The sequence below is a fragment of the Myotis myotis genome, unplaced genomic scaffold (assembly GCF_014108235.1).
Source record: "Myotis myotis isolate mMyoMyo1 unplaced genomic scaffold, mMyoMyo1.p scaffold_m19_p_28, whole genome shotgun sequence".
Taxonomy (NCBI): domain Eukaryota; kingdom Metazoa; phylum Chordata; class Mammalia; order Chiroptera; family Vespertilionidae; genus Myotis; species Myotis myotis.
The window spans coordinates 3174266-3195411 of record NW_023416333.1 but is presented as its reverse complement, the minus strand read 5'-3'; the positions used below and the strand labels follow the sequence as shown (position 1 = coordinate 3195411).

At 51.0% G+C, this 21146-nt stretch overlaps 2 protein-coding genes across 6 annotated transcripts; one reads left to right on the top strand and one right to left on the bottom strand.

Moving 5' to 3' along the window:
- Positions 1–1104: 1104 nt before the first annotated feature.
- Positions 1105–5366, bottom strand: LOC118649160 (kallikrein-7-like). The gene is made up of 5 exons (XM_036295958.1): positions 5294–5366; positions 4693–4846; positions 3727–3977; positions 2600–2736; positions 1105–1134 (listed from the first exon to the last, which is right to left on the bottom strand). Exons 1-5 carry the CDS (start codon positions 5364–5366, stop codon positions 1105–1107), a joined length of 645 nt encoding a protein of 214 aa, XP_036151851.1.
- Positions 5367–15799: 10433 nt separating this feature from the next.
- LOC118649295 (kallikrein-7-like) lies at positions 15800–21146 on the top strand. 5 transcript variants are annotated; one of them, XM_036296199.1, is made up of 7 exons: positions 15800–16104; positions 16269–16363; positions 16529–16656; positions 17122–17275; positions 17547–17797; positions 18631–18767; positions 20920–21146. In XM_036296199.1, exons 3-7 carry the CDS (start codon positions 16584–16586, stop codon positions 21067–21069), a joined length of 765 nt encoding a protein of 254 aa, XP_036152092.1. In that variant the 5' UTR covers positions 15800–16104; positions 16269–16363; positions 16529–16583; the 3' UTR covers positions 21070–21146. The 5 variants fall into 5 exon arrangements, with proteins under 5 accessions (XP_036152092.1, XP_036152094.1, XP_036152091.1 ...); XM_036296201.1 differs by lacking the exon at positions 16269–16363 and having other exon boundaries at positions 15800–16086; XM_036296198.1 differs by lacking the exon at positions 16269–16363.

Here is a 21146-nt window from a genome sequence, read left to right as displayed (position 1 = left end):
AAGCCTCCACCAAAAAACGACTAGATTCAATAAATGAATTCAGCAACGTAGCAGGATGCAAAATCAACACCCAGAAATCGATGATATTTTTATACACCAAGAGTGAACTCTCAGAAAGAGAAACGAAAAAACTAATCTCATTTACCATTGCAACAACAAAAGTTAACATACTTAGGAGGAATAAACTTAACCAAGAAGGTAAAAGACCTGTACTCAGAAAACTACAGGACGTTGAAAAAAAGAGATAGAGGAAGATATAAACAGATGGAAGAATACATTGTGTTCATGGATTGGTAGAATCAACATCATTAAAATGTCTATACTACCCAAAGCAATCTATAGATTCAATGCAATCCCTATAAAAACACCAAGGGCATATTTCACAGATCTAGAAAAAAATACCCCCCAAATTTATATGGAACCAAAAAAGACCTTGAACAGCCACAGCAATCTTGAGAAAGAAGAACAAAGTTGGAGGAATCACAATACCAGATATCAAGTTATACTAGAAAGCCACTGTAATCAAAACAGCTTGGTACTGGCACCAGCACAGGCATAGAGATCAATGGAACAGAACAGAGACCTCAGAAATCAACCCAAGCCATTATGCTCAATTACTATGTGACAAAGGAGGCAAGAGCATACAATGGAGTAAAGACAGTCTCTTCAATAAATGCTGTTGAGAAAATTGGACACGTACATGCAAAAAAAAAAAAAAAATGGAGCTAGACACCAACTTCCACCACACACAAGAATAAACTCAAAATGGACAAAGACTTAAATGTAAGTCACGAAATCATAAAAAACCCTAGAAGAAAACAGGCAGGAAAATCTCACACATCTCTCATAGTAATATATTTACCGGCACATGTCCTAGGGCAAAGGAAACTAAGGAGAAAATAAACAAATAGAATTATATAAAAATAGAAAGCTTCTCACAGCAAAAGAAACCATTGTGATAACATGAAAAGGGAATCCACTGCATGTGAGAACGTATTTGCCAACGACACATCTGATAAGGGGCTAATTTCCAAAATATATAGGGAACTCATACAACTTAACAAAAGGAAGACAAACAATCCAGTTAAAAAACGGGCAAAGGACCTAAATAGACACTTCTCCAAACTGGACATACTGCAGGCCAAGAGGCATAGGAAAACACGCTCAAAGTCACTAATCATCCGAGAGATGCAAATCAAAATGACAATGAGGTGTCACCTCACACCTGTCAGAATGGCTATCATCAACAAATCAACAAACGACAAGTGCTGGCGAGGATGTGGAGAAAAGGGAACCCTCATGCACGGCAGGTGGGAATGCAGACTGGTGCAGCCATGATGGAAAACAGTGTGGAGTTTCCTCAAAAAAATTAAAAATGGAACTCCCATTTGACCCAGTGATCCCACTTCTAGGAATATATCCCAAGAAATCAGGAACACCCATCAGAAAGAATATAGGCACCCCTATGTTCATAGCAGCACAATTTACAATTGCTAAGATTTGGAAGCAGCCCAAATATCCCAAATATCAGCAGATGAGTGGATTGAAAAAGAGGTGGCACATCTACACAATGGAATACTACGAAGCCGTAAAAAAGAAAGAACTCTCATCATTTGCAGCTGCATGGATGGACCTGGAGAGTATTGTGCTAAGCGAAATAAGCCAATCAGAGAAATACAAGCATCACATGATCTCACTCATAAGTGGAATCTAATGAACAAAATAAACTGATGAACAAAATAGATCCAGAGACATAGGAGCACAGAACAGACTGCGGAATCTCAGAGGGAAGGCGGGAGAGGGTGAGTGGGTGGGAAGAGATCAACCAAAGAACTTGTATGCATCCTACATAATAAAACCCTAATATGCAAATCGACTGGTAGCTATGACTCGCACTGACCACCAGGGTGCAGACGCTCAATGCAGGAGCTGCCCCCTGGTGGTCAGTGCGTTCCCACAGGGGGAGCACCACTCAGCTAGAAGCTGGGCTCTTGGCTGGCAAGCGCAGCGGCAGGCAGACATCCCCCGAGGGGTCCCAGACTGTGAGAGGATGCAGGCCGGGCTGAGAGACCCCCCCACCCCCCAGTGCACGAATGTCGTACACTGAGCCTCTAGTATATGCATAACCCATGGACACAGATAATAGGGTGGTGAAGGCTTGGGGTGGAGAGTGGCGGCAGGCTGGAAGGGGGGATGGGGGGGGGAAAGGAGGACATATGTAATACTTCCAACAACAAAGATTTAAAAAACCGAATAAAATAAATATTGCATTAGATTATATATTTTGTCCTGGTCACTGAGCTTTTGGTGCCCCCTTAAATGTATGCTTGCAGCCAGTGCCTCACTGCCCTTACCCTCATTTTAGCCCCTTTTTCCAACTCATGTTAGGGACTTTGTGCCCACCCCCAAGGCCAGGCCGGCCCCCGTGGGCTCCCACCCGGACCCGGGCAGAGAACTGAGTAGAGAGAGCCAGGAAAGTGGGGCTGGTAAGGTGTGAGGGAAGGCTCAGCACCAGGGTCAGGCCACCCCTGACAGTGGATGGAGGGGGAGACGGGGCTGAGAGGAAACAGGACCCAGGGCAGGGGAGGAGGGGACTCACTTTGCAGGGGGAGGACTGTCTGTCGGGAGGAGCAGCGCAGAGCATGAATCTCCTCAACATGGTCGGGAAAACCTTCCTGCAGTCCTTGTAGGAGAGGATGCGGACGCGGGAGCACATGAGCTGCGATGTGTTCCTCACTGTGGGGGGAGTTAGGGGGCGGTCAGGGGCTTGGGTGGCCGGAACCCTGGGTGCTGATAAAAGAGTAAGGGAGGGGGGGGGGGGGTCCTGGATGTTGAATAAGGGGAGGCCGGGTGACTCAATGCTATGGTTAAGAAATAGGCCCCAGCGATCGAACTCTTGGATTTGAGGGAGGCCAAAACTGATGGGCCTGGGGGTGAAAAAGGCTGGGGCTTCTGTGTCTATAAAAGGAGGCGACTGGGAGCCAGACATTGTGTGTGTGAGAGCCTGGAGGGTGCTGGGGGCCTGGATTCTTGGGTCTGAGGAAGCACCTGGGGGCCAGGACTCTTGTGTCTGATGGAGGCAGGGGCTGGGTCCTGGACTTGGAAATATCGGGAGATGCACAGGAGAGACAAATATTCTTGGTCTGCATGAGAGGTGGCTGGGGGTCTTGGACCCCTGGGTCCGGAAGATGGAGGTTTGGATTCAAGGATGACGGCAGCGGTTCTCAACCTTCCTGATGCCGCGACCCTTTAATACAGTTCCGCCTGTGGTGGTGACCCCCAACCATAAAATTATTTTCGTTGCTACTTCATCACTGTAATTTTGCTACTGTTATGAATCGTAATGTAAATATCTGATGCGCAGGATGTATTTTCATTGTTACAAATTGAACATAATGAAAGCATAGTGATTCATCACAAAAACAATATGTCATTATATATGTGCTTTCCGATGGTCTTAGGCGACCCCTGTGAAAGGGCCGTTCGACCCCCAAAGGGGTTGCGACCCACAGGTTGAGAACCGCTGGATTACGGGTTAAGGGGAAAGGGGGTGTACAGCAGAGTCCTCAATCCGCTGGGAAAAGGCCTGGTCACTTGGACTCCGGGGTCTGAGGCGCGGAGGGTTTTGAAGGTCTGGGATCTTGGGTTTGTTACCTGTATCCTGTGTCTTAGACAAAAAGGGAGCTGTGCGCTGGGCTGTTCCTGGGCCTCAGGGGGCAGCCTTACCTACATCCACGGTGGTGCTGCCCCAGCCAGAGACGGTACAACTGGTCCCAGGCTGTTTGCACCTGGAGGGCACTCCGGCTGTCCTCACGGTGGGCGAGAGCGTGGCCGGGCTGCGCAGCTTCACCAGCATGATGTCATGGACCTGTCTGGCCGCGTCAATATACCGGGGGTGGACGAAGGACTGTGTGGCCCTGATCCTCTGGGCATTTCCATCAACCAGAAGATCACTGCCCATTTGCACGATATACTCACTTGAAAAAAAAAAAAAAAAAGTAACATTGAGAGGGAGACTCTGCGACTGGGTAGGGCAGTGGCTGGCAAGCTCATTCGTCAACGGAGCCAAATATCAACAGGACAACGATTGAAATTTCTTTTGAGAGCCCAATTTTTTAAACTTAAACTATATAGGTAGGTACATTGTTATTAACTTCGTTAGGGTGCTCCTAAGCTGGCCTTTGCTAAAAACATCCTCAATCTGATTGAGGTACGTTCGCTGAGGTCGACCCCTTCCGACTCTCCCATCCACACTCGTCTCGTATACTTGTTTCGTCGTCCATCTCCTTTCGTTCATCCTCTCTATCTGTCCACCCCCCACTTCTTCCACCGCCACTTCTTCAAAATAGACTCGCCCAGGCCGAAAGCCGACTTCTGTGCGTGGGCCATGGAAGTTTCAGTCGCACTGTACGTGCGCGCCCGCATGTGGTATTTTGTGGAAGAGCCACACTCAAGGGGCCAAAGAGCTGCATGTGGCTCGCGAGCTGCAGTTTGCCGACCACTGGGGTAGGGGAACATTGGCCCAGAATGAGGGGGACAGAGAACCGGAGAGAGGTAGCCAGAGACCTATAGTGTGGAGGAGAGAGAGACACACAGAGAAAAACCAAGATAGAGAGAGAGAGAGAGAGAGAGAGAGGCAGGGACAGACACCCAGAGTGAGAAACGAGTCCCTGTGGCTCCCCTGCCACATACCTCTTGCGACAGTGGGCGACGCTGAGCACCCAGTCCTTGTCGACTAGCACCCCTGCACACTGGATCCCACGGTCCGTAAACAGGGCCACCTGCCAGGGTTGGGCGCCTCTTGGACATGGAACTCCATTAATGATCCTCTCCCCATTTCCGTGGGCTGGATGGAGACGTGGGGAGAGCGTGGGTAGCGGGCCTCAGGGGATGGATGCCCAGAGACAGTGATGGAGAGAGGGACAGACAGAGAGGCGTGGAGAAGGGCAGAGGCGGACACAGGGCCCAGGGCAGAGACAGCTGCAGATGGAGATGGGGAGAGACGGAGGGAGGCTGCTCAGAAGCCCAGGGCAGCAGCTGGTCTGGAGGCAGCCCCAGCTTCTGATGAGGGAGACACTGAGGGCGGGAAGCAGCCTGGAGGGCACCCAGAGCCCAGGAGTCAGGAGGGAGCAGGAAGAAAGGGGCACAGCCCAGGGGGTGGGTCTCCATGGGAGGAGGCTGCTGCAAGGGAGGGTCCTGACTCAGGGGCTCCTTGGAGAGAGGGGGCCTGGAGAGGGGAGGTGGGGGACTGTGAGCCCCAGGGCAAGGTCAGGACTCCCAGGCTGGTCCTCACCTTCTTGTCCAGCAGATCCCAGGGTGAAGGACAGCAGTAGGAGCAGCAGGGGCTGGAGCAGGGGACCTGCCATGTGTCCTGTCTGAGCCTCTGTGGCTGCCACAGAGGAAGGGCCTCCTGTGCTGGGGCTGGAAAGACAGAGAGTTCAGGAAGCAGGACTCCTGGTCTCCAGGTCCCTTCTCTTTGCTCAGACCCAGGAGCCCCCACCTCCTCCCTCAGACCCAGGAGCCCGTCTCCCCTCACCTCCTCCCTCAGACCCAGGAGCCCCAGTCTCCCCTAACCTCCTTCCTCAGACCCAGGAGCCCGTCTCCCCTCACCTCCTCCCTCAGACCCAGGAGCCCCAGTCTGTACCCACCTCCTCCCTCAGACCCAGGAGCCCCAGTCTGTACCCACCTCCTCCCTCAGACCCAGGAGCCCCAGTCTGCACCCACCTCCTCCCTCAGACCCAGGAGCCCCAGTCTGTATCCACCTCCTCCCTCAGACCCAGGAGCCCCAGTCTGCACCCACCTCCTCCCTCAGACCCAGGAGCCCTAGTCCAGTTCCTCAAACCCATCCTTCCTCAGACTCAGAAGTCCAGGCCCAAGACTCCCTTTCACTCTGAACCCAGAAATCTGGCTTCCTATTCCCGCCCCCCCCCCAATTCCTTATCACAATTTCTTTTTAGGTTAAAGACCAAAGAGTCCAGACCTCAAGCCCCTCCTTCTCAGAACCGAAGGTGCAGGCCTCGGACCCACCTCCATCCAGACACACCTGCCTCCCCACAGAAGCAACTTTTCTCACCTGCAGGGCGCTCCAGAGCGGGTGGGAAGTCAGCCGTGTCCAGCCCTGTGCAGCGTGGCCCTCTTATAGCTCACTTGCCCCGCCCCAACCCCCAGGGACCTGGAATTCAGGTGCAATTAGTGTCCCTGGAATTCTGGGACACTTCTCCCTGCACTTGCTCTTCCGGAATCCGGGAGGCAGCTAAAGCCATAGGCCCGCACGGCCGCCACTCGCACCCCTCGAGGACGGGGTGGGACAGTACCCAGGGGTCTGGCCCCAGCACATTCTAGCGCCACTGTTCCTGGTGGCAGGTGCCACGGGAGGGACCGGTGCTGGCGCTGAGGGGCAGGAGCAGGCATCAAGGACCTGCACAGCTCAGGGAATGGATTTTGTCCCGGGTCTCCCTCTTCTTCTTTCTTTCTTTCTTTCTTTTTTTCTTTCTTTCTTTCTTTCTTTCTTTCTTTCTTTCTTTCTTGTTATTATTTTTTTGGTTAATACTCACCCAAGGATATTTCTCCATTGATCTTTTTAGAGGGAGTGGAAGAGAGAGAGGATGTCAGAGAGAAACATCGATGTGAGAGAAAGACATCGTTTGCCTCTTGCACGTGCCTCGACCAGGGCCCAGGCCAGGAGGAGCCTGCAACCTAGGTACGTGCCCTTGACCGGAATCAAACCCGGGACCCGCTGGTCTGCAGGCCAACGCTCAATTCACTGAGCCAAACCGGCTAGAGCGTCTAGGATTGTTTTTTCTCACTCTTGTGCCCTCTCAGGGGTGGCCTAGACCCCACATCCTAACTCTGAGTATCCCGTGAGGGGGTTGAACTGGAGAATGAATGCTCCATGGAGCCCCTTCATTTTATGTCATTTTTAAGGCTTCCTTCCTAATTTAAAGATTTCTTTTTTCTTTTTTTTTGGTTCCCATAGCCAAACTCTTCCTTACTGAGACCTCAAGGTCGAGTCCAAATTTCACCTTACGTCCCAAATCCAATCAGAAACCATGAATGTAAATCTAATTCTAACTAGAGTCTCCAGGTGGAATCCAAATTAACCAATAAACCCAATCCTAGTCCCAGGCGTAGCTCATTCTCCAGACCTCCTCTCAGACCCAATCCTTTATGTACCCATGAAATTCATATCGAGCACCAACTATATACCAGGCTGGGATCGGTGCTGAGGATTCAGTGGTGCTCAAGTCAGGACACACAGAGTCCTTTCCCTCAAAATACAGTCAAATGTAAAAGGAAAATAATCAAATCACTGATATGCAAATGTAAATTTACAAGTTTAATGTGTGCTCTGAAGTAAATGCGCAAAGGATTCTGAAAGCACTTCCAGGGGGATTTTGAACCAAGAAGCAACAAATAGCGAGAGAGGGAGGAACAATAAGCATACACTAAAAAAAAAAAAAAAAAAAAAAAAGTAAAGGACTTGCAGGGCATCAGGTAGGGAAAACAGCAGGTGCAAAGGTCCTGGGGTAGAAGGCGACCATGGATGGAACTCAGAGAGTGAAGGACCTTGTGGGTCCTGGTGAGTTGGACTTTATCTTATGGACGATGATGAATCACTTGGACTTTGTTCAGAGGAGTGACATAAAACATTTGTATTTTCAAAATATCGATCTGGCTGCTCTATGAAAAATATTCGGAGTGGATGTACAATCATGAAGGGGCCATTGCTATATTCCAAACGAGAGATGATGGTGACTAAGATGAGGCCACTGGGGAGATGGAGATGGCAATAAGGGGATGGATTCAAGGTGTATTTAGGAGGGAAAATCAAGAGGCCACCGCGATGGATTGAATGGAAGTTGTGGTGAGGGAGATGGAGATGTTGGGGCTTCAAGGTCTCCTGCTTGATGCAGACGGTGCCATTCAACGAGAAGGCATGGCCAGATCCGATCAAGAGCTCACGAGAGGGTGAGAAACACTGCAGTCCCTGATTTCAACCATAATTCCAAATCCAGTCTTCACTGGACACAGCTCCCAACTCCAAACTTTACACAAGCCCGTGTCTTTACCTGCAACCTCAATGGTACTTCTTTATCCTTGACCAAGACCAATTCAGACCTCAGCGTGGCACCTACTTAACTCCATCGCTCACATCAAGCAAACTTGGTCATGACTCTCGACTGGGAACCTTGAATCCCTGAACAGAAGTCAAGCTCAACCTTGACCCCAACACCAGGTGCCACTATATCCTGAATTCCAAAAGCCCGACCTCAGGCACACCTTGGACGTTAGTTTTGCATCACTTCCTCCCCTCCCCCCCCTTCATATTCCAGGAAGTCCATGTCACCTTCCTCCTCGTAAACCCATCTCACATTTACATCTGACTCCAATCCTAACACTCTGACCCAAATCCAAGATCTATTTTCATTCCAAACCGAATTTCTACCTGAAACCTCAACATTGTTTTCATGCCCAACTCTTACCCCCCAACCCTTCATCACCTAACCTAACGTCTACAAACTAATAACATACTAACGTTGTCCCTACACTGACTACGTAAATCCAAGCTAAGTTCCCCAGACCTACTTCTCAAGGCAAATGGAAGGATTAAATAAAAATGATGAAAGAGAAATGGGTGGCAGGCAAGAATTATACAACGGAACCACCCACGCACACTTGAAAGCTGTGGTCGGCAAACTCATGAGTCAAGAGAGCCAAATATCAACAGTGCCACGATTGGAATTCCTTTTGAGAGCCAAATTTTTTAAACTTAAACTATCTAGGTAGGTACATTGTTATTAACTTAACTAGGGTACTCCTAAGGCTTAGGAAGAGCCACACTCAAGGGGCCAAAGAGCCGCAGGTGGCTCGCGAGCGGCAGTTTGCCGACCACCGATCCAGAGAATAAAGCAGCTTCGATTTCTTGTTGCGCGTTCTGGGTGGTGTGTCAGTCACTTGTTGGACCCCGTCACTATTCCTCACCTAAGTGCCAGTGTCATTGTCTTCCTCGTTTGTGTAGATGAGAACACGGAGGTTTTAAAAAAGGGGAGGTAATTTAAGCAAAGTCATTCTGCTCAGGAGTCAGAAGGGCCAACCTGTGAACGTTGGGGACCGTTCATTGTATCACAGCCCATTTTCTGCGAAAGAAATTTCCCCGGGAAACCCTCCCACACTCTCAGAGTCTCATTCGGCCGAAAACAAGAACCACATGAGTCTATGAATGATGCCAAAAGGGATGCGAGGGTAGAATAAAAATATGATGTTTTTCCCCCCCTCCTGTTCCCTTCCTTTCTCCGTCCTTTCCCCGAACCCTTTTACTAACAGAATATGTAACTGACTAACCAACGTGTATGTTTAGCCTTATGTTTTCGCCCAGATTTTGCTGCAGTTCTCAGTTGACCAGGCAAGAACAAAGAGACGCTTAACCCAGCCCTGAACTCACACGCCTGGCCACCAGGCATGCGGAGACCGATCGATTAGGTACAGAATCACCAATGACACACACCCGATCCCCGCCTGGCTGGTTTCGGAACGCTGACCATCCGTTTCCAGGCACCAGTGATGAAGACATTCATCAAGACCCAAGAACCGCCCCCAGGAACTCAAATTCCAGGACCACAAACCACCAGAAACCCCTTGCACTCCCTCCCTACCTTAAGCTCTCTCCTAGCAAGCTTAAGGGGGCCTTTGTTTCTGCTGGGTTTGCTTAACGGGGTCTCTTTGGAGCTGTTATGTTTCCTCCACGTCAGCAGAGTTTAGAATGAGATCCACTCAGGATGGAAAGACACGGGCAGAGATGAGAAACAGCTTAGGCCCTGACCAGTTTGGCTCGGTGGATAGAGTGTCGGCCTGTGGACTGGAGGGTCCCGGGTTCGATTCCGGTCAAGGGCATGTACCTTGGTTTGGGGCACATCCCCAGTGGGAGGTGTGCAGGAGTCAGCTGATCGATGTTTCTCATTGATGTTTCTAACTCTTTATTACTCTCCCTTCCTCTCTGTAAAAAATCGATAAAATATATTTTTTTAAAAATAGTGGTTGGTCTGATGGTGGAGGGGGTTGAGGGCCTGGGCCATTTCCCCCCAGTATCCGGGTACTTGCTCCTGCAGGTGTGGAAAAGTGAGCAATCACCTGACAGAGAAAATACATAATTACTCCTGATGCACAAGAACAATGGACAGGGTTCCCTCGAGGTGAAGTTAACTGACCATACAGGGCTGGGGCTGTGGCTTCCCGCCATGACCCACTCAGTTGGGAAATTTTTAACGATCCAAACATCCCGGGTAATTACTTTTAGTTACTAAGTTTGTCTTACCGGGTAGTGCCATTCTTGTTCACATTTCTCCTCGTCTTATCTCGCACTTGAAAATGTTTGGGTCGCCCTCTTTCCCCGCTCTTCTCCGTGTAGAATTCAGCAGCAGTGGATTCCCAGCACAAAGACGGTTAAGACACCTGCTCCCATAAAACAGATAGAAGCCAGGCCTCCCAGACCCCTGCCCCCCCAGACCCAGGAGTCCAGACCCAGGTGGTTCCGGTCCCAGGACCATAGTCAAGAACCCAGCTTCTCCTCATTTTGGAAAAAAGTCTGGGCATTCATCAACGCACTCTTTCTGGGACTTGGGAGTCCAGGTAGCCCCTCACCTGGCTTCACAGTGAAGAAATTGGGGTTCGCCTCAGAGAGGCAGTGTGATTCACGAGGGAGCCCCAGAGCCAGGATTCAGGTCCCTGCCTGTCTGACTCTCATTTTAGGTCAGACCAGCCTCGGTCCCAGGCCCTCTTCAACGGCATTCTTTTTTTTTTTAAATATATATTTTTATTGATTTCAGAGAGGAAGGGAGAGGGAGAGAGAGAGATAGAAACATTAATGATGAGAGGGAATCATTGATTGGCTGCCTCCTGCATGCCCCCTACTGGGGATCATGTTCTTCTTGTCAGAGCCCCATTCAAACTGGCTGAAGCACAGAAGGGATTGGTTCACCTAAGAGGCTAGGAAGGTCTTCAGAGGTAGGTCTGGGAACTTAGCTTGGCTTTATTTAGTCAGTATAGGATCAACGTTAGAATGTTGTTAGTTTGTAGACTTTGTGTTAGAGTTTTGTGAAGGTCGCATAGAGAGGTGATGAACGGTTGGGGGGTAAGAGTTGGGCATAAAAATGATGTTGAGATGTCAGTTAGAAATTAGGTTCGCCATGAGAATAGGCCTGGAATTTGGGTCAAAGAGTTAGGATTGGTGTCAAATGTAAATGGGAGATGATTCTACTAGAACAGTGGTTCTCCACCTTCCTAATGCTGCAACCCTTTAATACAGTTCCTCATGTTGTGGTGACCCCCAATTTCATTGTTACAAATTGAACATAATGAAAGCATAGTGATTCATCACAAAAACAATAGGTAATGATATATGTGTTTTCCGATGGTCTTAGGTGACCCCTGTGAAAGGGTTGTTCAACCCCCAAAGGGGTCGCGACCCACAGGTTGAGAACCTCTGTGCTAGAAGGATGTCCAAGTAGACTTCCTGGAACGTGAGGAATGCCGCCGAAGGTCGGAGTTGTGCCTGAGATCAGGTTTGGAATTGACACACTGGTGACACCTAGTGTTTGGGTCAAGGTTGAGCTTGACTTATGTTCAAGGGTTCAGGGTTCAAGTCAAGAGTCATGATCAAGTTGCTTGATGTGAGAGCTGGGGCTTGAGTCGACATCTGGAGTCAGGAGCTCGGTCAGGAAGTAGGTGCCATGTTGCGGTATAAATTGGACTCGGTCAAGGATAAAGAAATTCTGAGGGTTAGGATTGAGTACCATTGAGGTTGCAGGTTAAGACCCCGGGCTTGTGTAAACATTGGAGTTGAGAGTTGTTTCTAAGTCAAGACTACACTTGGGAGTATGGTTGAAACCAGGGACTGCGGTGTTTCTCACCCTCCCATGAGCTCTTGATCAGATCTGGCCATGTCTTCTCATTGAATGGCACCGTATCCACCAAGCAAGAGACTTTGAAGCCCTATCATCGCCATCTTCCTCACCACAACTTCCGTTCAAAACATTGCCGTGGCCTGTTGACTTTCCCTCCTGAACGCATCCTGAATTCATCTCCTTATTACCATCTCCATCTCCCCAATGGCCTTATCTTAGTCACCATCATCTCTCATTTGATGGTGAAATAGCAATGGCCCCTTTCTGACTCCACATCCACTTCTTACCTTCCTTCATAGAGCAGCCAGATTGACATTTTGAAAAGACCAATCCTATACGTGACTCCTCTGAACAAAGTCCTAGCTGTTCATCATCGCCCACAACATAAAGTTCAACTCACCACGACCTAAAGGTCCTTCATTCTCTGGGTCCGTTGACCTCTGTTCTCTGAGCTCCGTCCTTACTCGCCTTCCATCTCAGACCTTTGCGCCTGCTCTTTTCCCTACATGACGCCCTGCAAATTCTTTACATTTTTTCTAGTTTATGCTTATTGTTCTACCCACACTCACTATTTGTTACTTCCTGGTTCAACCCCCCTGCCTACCCCCGGAAGTGCTTTCACAATCCTTTGCACAGTTACTTCAGAGCACACATTAAAGTTATACATTTACATGTGCATATCAGTGATGTGATTGTCTTTCCTTTTACACTTGGCTGTTAGTTCCTTGAAGGAAGGCATTCTTTGTGTCCAGGATTGAGCGCCACTATAGCCTCAGCACCTAGCCCAGCCTGGTGTATAGCTCGCCTGTATATGTATTTTCTAAGTGTATAAATGATTGGGTCTGAAAGAGGTTGTAGGAAAAGGGCTGGAGGAAGAGCTACCACTGAAGGTCAGGTTGGCTTTGTTGGTTAATTTGGATTCCACATAGGGATTCTAATTTGCATTAAAGTTACATTCATAGTTTGGGATTGGATTTGGCATCTTACCTGCGACTTTGAGTAAACATTGAGCCCCAAATAAGAAAGAGTTTGGTTGTAGGAACAACAACAACAAAAAACCCCTCCCTACCAGCTCGCCCAGCGTGGCTCCGTGGTTGAACATCGACCTATGAACCAGGAGGTCACAGTTGGATTCCCAGTCAGGGCACATGCCTGGGCTGTGGGCTCGATCCCCAGTGGGGGGCGTGCAGGAGGCAGCCGATCAATGATTCTCTCTCATCATGGTTTCTATTTTCTCTACCTCTCCCTCCTCTCTGAAATCAATAAAAAAATATGGTTAGAAAAACCTCCAAGCCAGAGGGAAACCTGAACATGGTAGGAGATGAAGGGGCTCCATGGAGTGTTAATTCACCATCTCAGCAACTCATCAAAGACCCTATCTCCATCTCTCTGTTTGTCCATCTACAGGGCTATGGCTTTGTCTAATGGCCACTTCTCTCCATGGTTCCAGGAGGCTGCCTCACTTCCAGAATTTACACCCATGAGGGACACTAACAGAGAGAAGGAGAACGCTTCTCGTGTCTCGCTTTGGAAAGAAGAGAGCTGTTTCCAGAAGTAACCCTGTGGTCTTCCCTTCACTCTTCTTTGGCCAGAACTGCACCACATGTCCATTTCTAAACAATCCCTGGACCGCAGACACAGGCTCCCACGCTTGGTGCAGTAAAGCCCATTTGTGGCCTTGACGGGTTTGGCTCAGCAGATAGAGCGTCAGCCTGCGGACTGAAGGGTCCCAGGTTCGATTCCGGTCATGGGCATGTACCTTGGTTGTGGGCACATCCCCAGTAGGGAGTGTGCAGGAAGCAACTGAATTGATGTTTCTCTCTCATCGATGTTTCTAACTCTCTATCCTTCTCCTTCTCCCTTCCTCTCTGTAGAAAAATCAATAAAAAAATATACATATTTTTAAAAAGCTCATTTGTGGTCACAGGAGGACAGCAGGCTATCCCAAGTAAATCAATGGCAGAAGGAGTGAATGTTTGGGTAGGCAACAACAATGTCTATTATGAGACCAATTATGGGCCAGGGGTAGAATTGGGTTAGAGGTCAGGACTGGGCTCAGGTGGTGAATGAGTCATATTTTGGGGACTGATTTAGAAGTGGGGGTGGGGGGTGTCAACTCCACTATTAGAAGAAGTTGGGTGTCTGGTAATAATCCGACAATGGTTCCCATCTCGCTCAAAGTAAAACCAACCTCCTCCCTTGGTCCTCAATCCTTGTGTGGTCTGAGTCCCGTGTTGTCTCTGACCCCAGGTGACCCCTTCTCCCTTTGGCTCATTCCGTTCTAGTCAAAATAGCTTCCCCCTAGGGCAGGGGTGGGCAAACTTTTTGACTCGAGGGCCACAATGGGTTCTTAAACTGGACCGGAGGGCGGGAACAAAAGCATGGATGGAGTGTTTGTGTGAACTAATATAAATTCAAAGTAAACATCATTACATAAAAGGGTACGGTCTTTTTTTTTTTTTTTTAGTTTTATTCATTTCAAATGGACCTGATCCGGTCTTTTTTTTTTTTTTTAGTTTTATTCATTTCAAATGGACCGGATCCGGCCAGTGGGCCCACAGCTGCCCTAGGGCATCCTGGGGTGCCTCATCACATCTCACCTATGTGTTCACTCTATCGGGGACTCACTCCCGGCTCCCAAGTAGCTACATGATGGATCCACCACATCCTTCAAGATCTTGTTCAGATCCCTCTTCACCTGGAGTCTTGTAATGGTCTCACCTAAACACTGTAGCTTCAGGGGGAGAGACCCAATCACTCCCTATCCCTCCTCCTCTTGCTGTCCTCCACAGCATGTACTGCCACCTGACAACCACCTTACTTTAAGTTCTTATTTTTCTTTTTTAAAAAAATATATTTTTATTGATTTCAGAGAGGAAGGGAGAGGGATAGAGAGGTAGAAACATCAATGATGAGAGAATCACTGACTGGCTGCCTCCAGCATGTCCAGCAACCCAGGCATGTGTCCTTGACCAGAATCAAACCTGGGACCCTTCAGTCTGCAGGCCAACGCTCTATCCACTGAGCCAAACTGGCTAGGGCTTAAGTTCTTATTTTTCTACTTGCTCCACCCATTGGAACAAGACCCTCTGTGGGAAACAGTGTTTCTCTTTTGTGGATGCTGGGTCCTCAAGGGCCAGAATAGTTTCTGGCTCAGCGTCAATGCTCACTGGGTCCTTCTTGAATGAATGCAACGAGCAAAGATGATCGTGCCGAGAAATTGTATTATAAGGGCAACTACTCAAATGTACGTCAATGTGAAATAAATCACATGAATCCTAATGGTGCCCTAGTGTGAAGTATTACACAACATTATCAATAAAGAAGAAATAATGCAACTGTAAGCCAGAGGACAATGTTCAGGATATATGATTGAGTAAATAAAATTTAACATAAGAGAATACTTACTACGGTCATTGTTTGTTACAAATACACAGTATGTGTAGAAATCTATGTGTAATATGAGACAGAAGAGTAAGAGATAACAGTAAGCATTTCCTGAGTGAAGTTGGGGAAAACCTTCCCTTTTTAATTCATACCCTCATGTAAGGGTTGGTTTTTTTGGTTCAGACTCAAAGACACGTCTAGGATTCAGCCTGGAAAACTTCCCACCGGCTGCTTAGAGTGAGAGTGTAGGGTCCAGGCCAACCCTAGGAGGGGGGCGGGGGTGAAGGCAAGAAAATGGACCACAGAGGTGACCCCAGGGTGAATTCCAATTCTGAGCTGTGCAGGTCCTTGACTCTGGCTCCTGCCCCTCAGGGCCCGCACCTGGTAGCTGCCACTAGGAATGGTGGAGCTAGAAGGTGCTGGGCCAACCCTGGACTTGCCTTTACCTGTCCTGGTTGGTGAGGACGGGTGTAGAATTCGGGCCAAGTGATGCGGGTAGAGGTAGAAGGCAGGTGAGCAGTCACGGTGGAGGTAGAGTGTGGCTGCTGTAGGGCAGGTGGAGGTAGAGTATGGGCCTGTTGCTTTAGCTGCTTGAGGCGTTTTAGATAAGAACAGATGCGGGTAGGGTGTCTCTGAGGTGAGTGCACCTGCGCACTAGGACCCTGCCGGTTGGGGCAGGGTGCGGGGAGGGGACAGGGGACTGGTGTGTTATAAAAGAGCCAGCCTGCACAAAAGTGGACGCGGTTGGCTTGGCTCCCAACACAACCTGAGCCCAGCTGCAGTGAGGAGGAGTCTACAGGTGAGGAGGAGTCTGCAGGTGAGGAGGAGTCCCCGGTGGGGCGGGGCAGGTGACCTGGGTGGGCAGCTGACTCCTGCTCCTACAGAGAGAGGAGGAGGAGCCGGAACTGCTGGTAGTCACATATAGGTGAGGGGCTGGAGGTCAGGAATTATTATTATTTTTTTTATCTTTCTGCCTAAAAGGAATTTGAGATGCTGAGTTATGGATGTGGAGGGATGGAAAGCCAGAACCCCTGGGGTTCCAAGTGCAAGGGAGTGTGGGGCCTGGACATCTGAGTGTGAGGAAGGGGACTTTTTTTCCACTGCGCTCCTGGTCTGAGGGAGGACGTGGGCACAGACTGGGAAGCCTGGGTTTGAGGAGGGAAGGGGTTAAGGACCAGGTGTGCTGACCCATGAGCAGTGGGTGCTCCCCGTCCTGCTTCCTGAACTCTCTGTCTCTCCAGCCCCAGCACAGGAGGCCCTTCCTCTGTGGCAGCCACAGAGACTCAGACAGGACACATGGCAGGTCCCCTGCTCCAGCCCCTGCTGCTCCTACTGCTGTCCTTCGCCCTGGGATCTGCTGGACAAGAAGGTGAGGACCAGCCTGGGAGTCCTGCCCTTGACCTTGGGCCTCACAGTCCCCCACCTCCCCTTTCCAGGCCCCCTCTCTCCAAGGAGCCCCTGAGTCAGGACCCTCCCCTGCAGCAGCCTCCTCCCATGGAGACCCGCCCCCTGGGCTGTGCCCCTTCCTTCCTGCTCCCTCCTGACTCCTGGGCTCTGGGTGCCCTCCAGGCTGCTTCCCGCCCTCAGTGTCTCTCTCATCAGAAGCTGGGGCTGCCTCCAGACCAGCTGGTGCCCTGGGCTTCTGAGCAGCCTCCCTCCGTCTCTCTCCATCTCCGTCTGCAGCTGTGTCTGCCCTGGGCTCCGTGTCTGCCTCTGCCCTTCTCCACGCCTCTCTGTCTGTCTGTCTCCATCACTGTCTCTGGGCATCCATCTGCTGTGGCCTCAGCCTTCCCCTGAGGCCTGCTCCCCACACTTCCTCCTTGTCTCCATCCAGCCCACGGCAACGGGGAAAGGATTGTTAATGGAGCGCCGTGCTCAAGAGGCTTCCACCCCTGGCAGGTGGCCCTGATGCGCGGCAGGGACACGCAGTGCACGGGGGTGCTGATCCACGCGCAGTGGGTGCTCACCGTGGGCCACTGCCGACAGCTGTAGGTGCCCGGGAGCCTGGGGATCGCGGCTCTCTTTCTGCGTCTCTGCTCCTGCTTCTCTCTCGGTCTGTGTCTCCCCCTCTTCCTGGGCCCCTGCCCCTCTCCCGGTGTCTCTCCCCCCCCCCCCCCCCCCGCCACCATACTCTGGGTCTCTGTCCCCCTTTTACGTCGGGTCCCTCTCTACCTTTCTCTGTGTGTCCCTGTCTTCCTAGGGCTGCCCCCACCCCCACCCCCCCAACCCCAGTCACCGCGGGTCTCTCTGTGGTCGCAGTGCCTACAACGTGCAAATGGGCAGCGATGTGTTGAATGACCCCAACGCCCAGGTGATCAGGGCCACGGAGTCCTTCGTCTACCCCCAGTTTGACGGCGCCAAGAAGGTGCATGACATCATGCTTGTGAAGCTGAGCCGCCCGGCCACGCTGTCATCCACCGTGAGGACACTCGCCATTTCTCCCAAATGCACGAGCCCTGGGACCACGTGCTTGGTTTCCGGCTGGGGCAGCACCACCGGCAGCCCTTTTGGTGAGAGGACCCCTGGGGCCCCGCAGCCCTGGCTCCAGCGTTCCCTTCCCTCAGACGCAGGAGGCCTCTTGTCCCTCCTCCCAGAGACCAAGGCGTCTAGATCCCCAGCCCTGTCCTAAGTCATGTCCAGGAAGCTGGAATCCAGGCCCCCTCCTACCTGAGACACAGTCCACCAGGCTTCAAGCCCCCTCCTTCTCAGAACCAGAGTCTCCACACCCTGGCTCCCGCCTCCCTCAGATCCAGGAGTCCCGGCTTCTGGGGGCTCCTCCCCTCGATCCGGAAGCCACAACACACACACACACACACACACACACACACACACACACACACACACACACAGGTTTCCACCCCATCCCTGCTGGCGTCCAGGATCTTAGTGACCTCCTCGCTCAGACCACAGACTTCTGTCCCGCAGCTGGATCTGCAGAGGCCTGGGCGTGTCCAGGTTCTAGCCCCTCCTCCCTCAGACATGGGAGTACTGGCCCCAGGGGCCTCCGCCTGCGGACCCAAGTCTCCAGGCCCCCAGCTGCCTCCTCCATCTGACACACAAGAGCCCAGCCCCCCAGCCCCCTTCATTCCTCAGACCAAGGGCCCTGACACCCAGCACCCTCCTCCCTCCCTCAAAGCCAGGACTATCGACCCCTCCTCATCTTCTTCTTCAGACCCAGGAGTGCCAGATGCAAGGCCCTTCCTCCATCTGACCTCGAGTCAGAGGACTGGGTCCTTTGCACGGCCCTGGCATTGAGCCCCTCCGGTCGCCCTCTCTCAGGGTCCCCTTAGCAGGTGCGGGCTTGCAGACCAGGCCTCCGACTGTCCCCTCTCTCCTCCTCCAGAGACCTATCCATCAGAGCTCATGTGCACAAATGTCACCATCATCCGCCTGGAGGACTGCCGGAGGCACTTCCTGTACCTGAAGAGGCATTACATGGTCTGCGGTGGCACCCACACCAGCAACACCAACGCCTACGTGGTAAGAGCCAGCCCGCCCCTGCCCTGGTCCTGCTTCCTCTCAGCACAGGGCCCGTCTTCCCCACCATCCAGAATCCCCACCACGGGCTGACCCTGGTGCTGGGTTCCCCCTCGCACCCCCACACGCCTCACATTTCTTCTTCTTTTTTTTTTAAAAAAATATATTTTTCTTGATTTCAGAGAGGAAGGGAGAGGGAGAGAGAGATAGAAACATCAATGATGAAAGAGAATCATGGATCGGCTGCCTCCTGCATGCCCCACCCTGGGGCTGAGCCTGCAACTTGGGCATGTGTCCTGACCAGGAATCGAACTGGTGACCTCAACTGCTATGCTCAACTGCTGAGCCACACCTGGCCGGGCACACCCCACTTTTCTGACCCTCTCTACTCAGTCCTCTGCCCGGGTCAGCGTGGGAGCCCCTGGAAGCTGGGGGTGGGCACACAGTCCAAGGGGAGGAACTGGAGTAAAAAAACATGGGGCTGGGACTTGGGGAAGGGGAGTGAGGAACCGGCTACAGGCACAGACTTTTAGGGGATGCCAAGCGCTCAGTCACTGACATAAATTATATTCTAATGGAATGATTAAAAGTAGAATCTATTAAACAAAATCCATGATCAACAGAATATCAGGAATTTCAGCAGAAAGCAATCTGTTTTGACTGGATTTTCCCATCGCTTCTGGCTCTAATCTGGTCCAGCACAGCAAGGCAGGAACCCTGTGTTTGTCTGAAGTTGGGATAACCTGTTTGTCATGGATTTTTCATACGCATTTTAATATTTAAGGGATTGCATTAAAATACTCATTGCAAACCCTGAGTTGCCCCCCGCCCCCCCAAGCAAATAGCTTGGTTGTTATCTTTGTACCTGGCCCTGGTTCCAGGAAAAGGAACCCCCCTCCTCTTTGTTCCCCCTTCCCCATCTCTGTATCCTCCTCTCTGAGAATCACCTCCCCTCATCTCTCTTTACACCTCATTTTCTCTCTCTCTCTCTCTCTCTCTCTCTCTCTCTCTCTCTCTCTGTCTCTCCCCCCTCCCTCTCCCTCTCTCAGTGTTCTGCCTGTCACTCGTTTTCTCCATCTCCGCCTCTTTCTGCATCCACAACATTTCTGCGTCTCTGCCCCCCTCCTCCTTCCCTTTCTTCCCTCTATGCTTGTCTCTACCCCTCTCTGTTTCTCTCCCCATCCCCAATCTCTTTGCTCACATCTGCACTCTCAGCTTTCAGCAGCAGGGGGATGGAGTGTGTTAAAAGAGGGGTGTGGCCCTGGCCGGGCACCTCAGCTGATCTGAGCATTTTTTTTTTTGCTCACCAAAAGGTTGTGGGTTCCATCCATCCAGTCAGAGCACTTATGGGAGGCAAACGATCAATGCTTTTCTCTCACATCCATGGTTCTCTCTCTCCCTTCCTCTCTCTGTAAAATCAGTACAAACATATTCTTGGATGAGGATTGGAGGGAGAGAGGGAGACAGACACACACACACACACACACACACACACACACACACACAGACACGCACACACAGGTGATGGTACAGGACTGTGTGTCCTAAAGAACAGTAAGGGCATTCCCCTTTGTCCCACAGGGAGGCCTGATTCATGAATGTGCAAGATGTTCTGGGACACAGAGCCCCGCCCCACTCCCGGACCATCCCACACCTGCCCTAACACACTCACTCCCCTTGCTGCCTTGAAATTCATTCATTTGAATGTGGGGGTCGGCATTTTCATTGTGCACTGGACCCTGTGAATTGGACCACTGCCCCTGGTTTCCAGGACTACCCTTCCCCCGACTCCTGGGAAAGGGAGTGTATAGGTTCCCTGGAGACAATGCTCCCTCTCCCAGTGGCTTGGGGAAGAGTCTTTGAGGATGGAAAATAGATGAAGCTCTTTCTTCTGGGGAGCCCCCCCCCCTCCCTGTGATTGTTCCCCTCGGCTGGGACTCAAGTCAATGTCTTCAGAAAACCCGGCTGGTCCTCTGCATGACCGCCTTCATTCCTGCTCTCCCATTGGTCCACAGAGACAAGGAGTGTCCTCCCATTGGTCAGGGTGAAAGACTGTGGTCTGGCAGGACCAAGACCCCATCACCATGGGGTGTAGGAGACCTCGGTGCTGGTTGCTCTGAAGCCAAAACTAATCTGCTCTCTCTCTCCCGTCCAGGGGGACTCAGGGGGACCACTGGTGTGCAACGGCGCCCTGCGAGGCCTAGTGTCCCGGGGACCTTCGACTCCATCCCTGAACCCCGTTGTCTTCACGGCAATATGCAGATACACCCAATGGATAGAGGACACCATGAGAAGATATTCCTAATCGATCATACGCCCATCTCGCTTCCTATACCCTGAACAGGAAACTCACAGAAATAAAGCATCAATGATATAAAATCA

Coding starts and splice junctions, on each gene's coding strand:
- LOC118649160 (XM_036295958.1), bottom strand. CDS start 5,366: ATGGCAGGTCCCCTGCTCCAGCCCCTGCTGCTCCTACTGCTGTCCTTC. Junction 2,737..3,726: donor CAGCACCACCGTGGATGTAG/GTAAGGCTGCCC, acceptor CTCCCCCCACAG/TGAGGAACACATCGCAGCTC. Junction 1,135..2,599: donor GACAGTCCTCCCCCTGCAAA/GTGAGTCCCCTC, acceptor CTTGGCCTGCAG/TATGTCCAGTTTGGAGAAGT.
- LOC118649295 (XM_036296201.1), top strand. CDS start 16,584: ATGGCAGGTCCCCTGCTCCAGCCCCTGCTGCTCCTACTGCTGTCCTTC. Junction 16,657..17,121: donor GGGATCTGCTGGACAAGAAG/GTGAGGACCAGC, acceptor GTCTCCATCCAG/CCCACGGCAACGGGGAAAGG. Junction 17,798..18,630: donor CACCACCGGCAGCCCTTTTG/GTGAGAGGACCC, acceptor CTCCTCCTCCAG/AGACCTATCCATCAGAGCTC.